A 7500-nucleotide genomic window follows, 5' to 3' on the forward strand; every position below is an offset into this window, starting at 1 on the left:
AGGACTGTAACCAATACCCTGAAAAATAATAACTGTAAGTCGCTTTGAATAAAATGAAAGCGGGATGTCAAATTTGGCCCGCGAGATAATTTAAAATGTCTATTGCAGTTGGCCCACATACACCATCAATGTATAGCGTAATAATATGACTTGAACATGACATTTGCTGTGTCACAGGATGTGTAGACACATTTGAACTAACAAATATGATGGGAAATAGTGTATGTGAAATTTAACTATGAGTATGAAGTGTGTGCATGCACAATTTTAGTCAATTTTTAAAAAATAATTGTGGAACTTGGCCCGCGACTTCATTCCAGATTTTGATTTTGGCCCTCAGTCTGATTTTGATTTTGGTCCTCAGTCTATTGGAGTTTGACACCCCTGATGTGGGATAGGCCTAGTGTTGTTGATTATCTGTAGCATAAAAGATGCAACATTATTTTTTTGTAATTCATGTTATTTATATATATATATATATATATATATATATATATATATATATATATATATATATATATTTATATATATTTCTGTAATTTATGTATTTGAGTTTGTCTTCTAATCATGTAACCTATTAAAGCCCATGCCTTTACATTCAACACTTCTGATCTAACGTTAGAGCAATGTATACTGTAGTCTAGGGGTTGCCGGTTCGAATCCCCCCTCTGACCTCACACACACACACAACAATGATGCAACATTATTTTTTTGTAATTCATGTTATTTATATATATATTTCTGTAATTGATGTCTTTAATTGTGTCTTCTAATCACATAACCAATTAAAGCCCATGCCTTTACATTCAACACTTCTGAGTTCTGATCTAACGTCGTTAGTGCCGTAGGCCAGTGGTTCTTAACCTGGGGTGCGGCCGGGCACCCCCTGGGGGTGCACCAGAGATTTCAGGGGGTGCACAGAATTTTGTTTGTGTTGAGGTTGTGACCAAAATTATGCTTGCAAACATTATAGTTAGGTCAAATTAAGACCAAATTATAACATGTTATGGTCCCCATTTTTGATTCATTAAGCTATTGATTAATGTCTCAAGCAAGAATCATTGTAATTAATCGCTTAAAACATTTTTTAGTGCATATACACATGCGGAAGTTTGTGTTGGGGGTGCGCGGCTTGTCTTCGGCACAGGAGAGGGGGTTAAGAACCACTGCCGTAGGTCCATGTGTTTTTGAACATATTGTAGGCCAGTGATTTTCAACCTATGGGCCGGGGCCCACTGGTGGGCCCTGAAGGTATTCCAAGTGGCCCTTTCAAATAATGTTCTACAAATTATAATTTATTAATATACTTATTAAATTATATATTTTGGTCTGTGTTGCTATTGATTTATTTGAGTTTTATTCTGTATTGGGTCAGAAGTGGGCCCTGAACATTTGTGACAATTTCGAGTGGGCCCCACATTGGAAAAGGTTGGGAACCCCTGATGTAGGCTATTGCTGAGGAGACGGCTGAACATGAATGGATCCAAACATCTTGAAAAACCCGCCCTGTGTTTCATGAACAGACTGAGATAGAGGACTGCTAGGACCACAGTAGTTTAAGTATTTAATTATTAATGAAAGCAGAAGGAAGTTGTTGAGCGCAATTAACACAGGATGACCTTTGTCTCGCGGGTACCGCCCACTTCCGCCTAACAGGTAAAATTACGTGACGCCACTGGAGCGCCTGGATGAGGAAGTGACCGCGCACGAACAGTTACAGTTAATTTCGCTTTTATTGGAAGATTAAAAACCCCAACCAAGTGCCGAAGAGACTGTATGACGTTTTAAACATGTGTGGCTTTGGTAAGTGAACTAGCTGTGTGTGGGATAATAGACCCACATTCTGTTGAAATGGCGAGTGCGCGCGCATAGTAGCGCCTTTGGTTTGGTCAGCTTGGGCCAAGAGTCTCTGTCATTTGTTTCGGTCGGGTATTCTCGTAAATAGCCTACATTGCACCAAGAAGTGGTTTGTTTTAGTATCCGTCACTGCATGCATTGGTTCCTGGCAGCTGTAGGCTACTCTAGCCTATTTTCGGTTTTGGTCTCAGACCTGCAAACTGCCAAATAAAAAAAAAGGTGACGGTGTACAGCGGGGGTTCTATTTCTATTCACGTGAATGACCTAATTGGCCAGGAAAAAGGTGACACGTTTGCAGTTATGGGTCTTTGTTTTGCCGTGTCTGGCTGGTGATGTATGTTGAGACGGTATTCCACCACCTCACCTGGACGCACCATGAGTCACAGCGCTGAATGACCGCATGATGGCGCTGTCGTGCCGAAAAGCGAGTGCCTGCCAGAACACGAGTGCCCTCATTGAAACCAATGACATTTTTTTTAGAGAAAATTATACACATTTTTGCAGAATGAATTACATCATTAATGAACTATGCTTATGAAACATTACTCGTCCTCCACTTAATATGAGCTATTTGAATGAAACTGTAACATTTGTTATGACAATTTTTTTTAACGGAAATAATACTGAAATTGTAACCAGCTCTTTGTAATACTTCCAGAAGGAATGTAGATGCTTTATTGATAGGCTTTCCATCTTAAATTGTTTCGGATTTATCTACAAAACGGGTAAAAAAAATATCTGAAAAATTGGTCATTGGTTTCTATTGGTTTCAATGAGGGCACTCGTGTTCTGACAGGGACTCGCTTTTCGGCACGACAGCGCAACCCAAATGTAATGCAGCACAATGAGATGCAGCGTTCTTTTCGAGCACAACTTCTATGTAAAGTAAGATTAGATTAGATTAGATTGGATAGGTTTGATAAAACATTATTGTCTGCAACTCATGAAACAGAAAATTGTCTTTGGAGTGGCTCCAGTCATTCTCATAGACGTTAGACAGGACTTGACGAAACAGGACGGTGTGTGTGTGTGTGTGTGTGTGTGTGTGTGTGTGTGTGTGTGTCTGTGTGTGTCTGTGTGTCTGTGTGTGTGTGTGTGTGTTACCTGGTGGGTCGGAAGTCGAACCGGCAACCTTTGGGCTACAAGTCTGACGCCCTAATCACTTAGCCATGACTGTGTGTGTGTGTGTTGTAGATAAAGGGCGTCTTATGAAGCAGGACTTCATTCTCATCTTAGTGGGTCATGTGAACTTCGTCTGTGTGTGTCTGTGTGTGTCTGTGTGTCTGTGTGTGTGTGTGTGTGTGTGTGTGTGTGTGTGTGTGTGTGTGTTAGATAAAGAGAGTGATCCTGGTCTTCTTATGAAGCGGGGCTTGACTCTGATCCTGGTTGGTCGTGTGTGTGTGTGTGTGTGTGTGTTGTAGATAAAGAGAGTGGTCCTGGCCGCCTGATGAAGCAGGGCTTGATCCTGATCCTGGTTGGCCATGTGAACTTCATCATGGGGGCCATAGTGCACGGCAGCATCCTGCGCCACATCTCGCGGCCAAAAGGGGGCGACATCACCACCGAGTACACCGCCGTCAACATCATATCAGTCTCCTCCGGACTACTGGTAAACTAACACCCACACTAAAACACACACACACACACTAAAACACACACACACACACACACCGCCATCAACATCATATCTATCTCCTCAGGACTACTGGTAAAAAAGCACACACACACACACACACACACACACACACACACACACACACACACACACACACACACACACACACACACACACACACACCGCCATCAACATCATATCAGTCTCATCAGGACTACTGGTAAAACACACACACACTCACACACTCATGGACACACACATACACACACACACAGCTGTCAAACATCAAATCAGTCTCATCCGTACTACTGGTAAAAACACACTAAAACACACACACTCACACACACTAAAACGCACTGGGCGAAACGCGTTGTTCACTCAAAGCTAGGGTGACCACCTGCTAATAAGATCAATGTCAGTGTCAATGTCAGTGCTTAACCCCCACAGCCCTAATACATATTTGAATCAATAAATAAATGGGCAACATTTACACAATTTAGACATTGTCAGCAGAAGTCTCCTTTAAAACAATAAGTTAACATAATTTCAATCTTTTGAAAATACCAGCTACACCTTGTGCATCTGTGCAGTTTTGCCAAATTGGTAGCTCAATGAGGACCCATACTTTGTAGGCCTACACCTTTTACAATAATAGCCTAATTTAGCAAGCTACAACATCACAGCATTTGGGGAAACACTTCAACATTTGGATAGAGTAGAGAGTAGTAGAGTAGAGTGGAGTGCTTTATTGTCACTATATAAATACAGTGAGATGATGTATTCTTAGCTGACAATTCCTGCTCTTATCTATATTCTTTTACAAATGCCAGGAGGGTTCGTAATGGATGCAGGGTGGCACCTAGTTGAAATATCTAGTCCTCTACCGTGAATCACAGCATGTGAAGGGAAACTACTTGCATTTAGCAATAAACCAACCTAGGTAACTGAATTCCTGCTTCACTGATGCATTCTGTTGCAAAAGTCACAGACTAGTGTCTGTTTTCACATTGATCTAAGGTGGCACACAGCTGTTGGATTCTCCTAACTGGGCAAAAAGTCAGCCTACATTCGCGTTGCGATGTGCGCGTCGCATCGGTATTGAGAACTGCCGCTACTCGCTTTCATAATATATAACACATAACAAGGAAGAATCGGTCGGTTTGCTGCTTGGACAAGATGTTAAAAAGTAGCATGGAACAAAGTTATCCCAAGTTATTCCCACCTCTGACTTGCTTTGATGCAGGTGGGTCTTGGAACCACTGTGTGACTGCCTATGTCTCAGGAATAGAAAAGCTCTTTTTTTCTTCGAGCACAGATTATGCGGGACAAACTGTCAATTCGCCGTACGCATGATTTTGGCTTCAAACGCTGTACACGCACGCGCTACGCGGGACGGGTGGTCACCCTACTCAAACCAGTGAAATAAATAAAATAAAATAACAAAATAATACTAAACTGTGTGCAGTGTTTTTTGAAAGTACACTTTGACCCCCTCATTGTTGCATACCGTGTTCTTTTTTCCCGCCGAGCTGCGTCATGGCTCATTGCCATAATATCAGCTGACTTTCAATTGCTGAAATTCATCTGTAGTCTTCGCTACAGACAAATTCATTTCGGTCGCTTTATTCTGCAAAATGAACAATCATGACTTCCATCTCTCCGGTACCTTAGGTCAGTGTTTCTCAACAGGGGTGCCGGGGGACCCTGGGGTGCCGTGGGCCCCCCTCAGGGGTGCCGCGGAAACGTGGCTGATAAATAAATTGTGTAATATAATACATATTTGTCTAAATTAAGAAGTTCATGTTAGTGCAGTTGAACCTGCATTACTGGTGCGGTCCGTGTGAGAATTCCGATTCTCACGAGACTGTCCATACATTAGTCAGTGGAATCTTTCATCTGCTCGTTACACACAACAAAGTAAATAAAGGTCGCCCCAGTCAGCTGCAACTTCGAACGTAGGTCGTGTGACGTTTCCAAATGTGTTACTTTTCTAAGCTTGTGTGGTATCGGATGCAATGCCATGTTACGGCTTGTTGGTTTGGGGTGCCTTGACATTTTTCATGAATTGAAAGGGGGCCTCGCCTAAAAAAAGGTTGAGAAACACTGGCTGAGGTCATACCTGCTTTGTCCCTGAATCTCCCCATGTTTTGACTTTTTTTCTCACCGTCTTTCAGTTCTGGCATTTTCCCGAAAATATCATGTCATATTGTGCTGTTGCTGTTTCAAAGCATTGTGTCTGCGAGTAGAGCTGAAGATTGTGTGTGTGTGTGTGTGTGTGTGTGTGTGCGTGTGCGTGTGCGTGTGCGTGTGCGTGTGCGTGTGCGTGTGCGTGCGTGTGCGTGTGCGTGTGCGTGCGTGTGCGTGTGCGTGTGTTGTTTCAGAGCATTGTGTCGGGGATCGTCGCCATATTGGTGTCCAGGAACCTGCCGGTTGCCAAACTGGTGAGAAACACACACACACACACACACATATATACAAAAACTCCAAACTGGTAAGACATGAAATGGGGCTCCTCTCATTCACTCCTCTCCTGTAATGCCGTCCTCAATCCTGTGTGTGTGTGTAGCATGTCGGTCTGCCAAACTGGTAAGAAATACACACACACACACACACAATGTATGGTGCTTAAATGAATGTACAGATTTTTTGTAGAACTTTTAACTGTGTGTGATTTTATTGTTGGATCCCAGGAAGAATAGCTGGGTTTGCACCCAGCTAATGGGGATCCTAATAAACTAAACTACACACACGCACACACATACAAAAACTCTGTAAGAGTTGAAATGGGGTAAGAAATGAAATAAGGCTCCTCTCCTTCACTCCTCTCCTGTAATACCGTCCTCAATCCTGACTCCTGAAAATGTTCCTGATTTCACTGGTGTGTGCGTGTGTATGTGTGCGCGCGTGTGTGTGTAGCATGTCGGCCTGGTGGTGTGTTCCCTCCTCAACGCGCTGCTCTGTTGTGTGTGTGTGTGTGTGTGTGTGTGTGTGTGTGTGTGTGTGTGTGTGTGTGTGTGTGTGTGTGTGTGTGTGTGTGTGTGTGTGTGTGTGTGTAGCATGTCGGCCTGGTGGTGTGTTCCCTCCTCAACGCGCTGCTCTCGGCCGCCTGCTGCGTAGGGCTCCTATTGGCTATCAGCGTGACGGTGGGCGGGGAGGGGCGGGACCTGATGGCCGGCTGCAACTCCAGCGACCTGCCAATCAACGCCCGCGCACCAATCACAGTCGACTGCCCCTTCGACACCACCAGGATATATGTGAGTCTGCAATACACACACACACACTGCACACTCGAACACACACACACACACACACACACACACACACACACACACACACACAGGGCAGTCCTGGGTGAGCGCACACACACACTGCACACACACACATGCGCGCGCGCACACGCGCACACACACTACACACACACACACTGCACATACACACACACACACTGCACATACACACACACACACACACACAGGGCAGTCCTGGGTAAGCAGTTTGGGCGTCAGACTTGTAGTCCAAAGGTTGCCGGTTCGACTCCCGATCTGCCAGGTTGGTGTGGGGAGTAATTAACCAGTGCTCTCCCCCATCCTCCACCCTGAGCTTGGTACCGCACTGCTCCCTTTCGAGCGAAACATTGGGGGCTGCTTTCTACAAGTGAGACTTAAATGCAATTTCGTAGTGTGCAGAATACTTGTGTACTGCGGAGTGCCGTGTCACAATGAAAATGGGAGTTGGAGTTTCCCAGTTGGGCTTTCATGCCACACACACACACACACACACACACACACACACACACACACACACTGCACACTGCACACATACAGCACGTTCACACACTGAAACTCATTCATGCCTGTGTGCCACACAATAGACTGTCTCTTATAAATGTTTCAAGGTATGTGTTTGCATGTGTGTTTGTACACACCTAACAACCATTGTGGGGGCCAGATGTCCCCACTAAGGTATTAAAATCCTCTTAAAGGGGTATGCTACATGCTACACGGATCCATTGACTTTCACTAGCTTAG

At 44.2% G+C, this 7500-nt stretch overlaps 1 protein-coding gene across 1 annotated transcript in view; it reads left to right on the plus strand.

Moving 5' to 3' along the window:
* The first annotated feature begins 1362 nt into the window (after positions 1-1362).
* LOC134443505 (keratinocyte-associated protein 3) overlaps positions 1363-7500 on the plus strand; it is a 13919-nt gene continuing 7781 nt past the window's right edge. Inside the window, exons 1-4 of the mRNA XM_063193266.1 lie at positions 1363-1803; positions 3279-3466; positions 5854-5913; positions 6529-6726. Coding sequence (XP_063049336.1) covers positions 1791-1803; positions 3279-3466; positions 5854-5913; positions 6529-6726 — 459 coding nt within the window. The 5' untranslated portion in view covers positions 1363-1790. The remainder of the gene's footprint in view (positions 1804-3278; positions 3467-5853; positions 5914-6528; positions 6727-7500) is intronic.

The sequence above is a fragment of the Engraulis encrasicolus genome, unplaced genomic scaffold (assembly GCF_034702125.1).
Source record: "Engraulis encrasicolus isolate BLACKSEA-1 unplaced genomic scaffold, IST_EnEncr_1.0 scaffold_33_np1212, whole genome shotgun sequence".
NCBI lineage: Eukaryota > Metazoa > Chordata > Actinopteri > Clupeiformes > Engraulidae > Engraulis > Engraulis encrasicolus.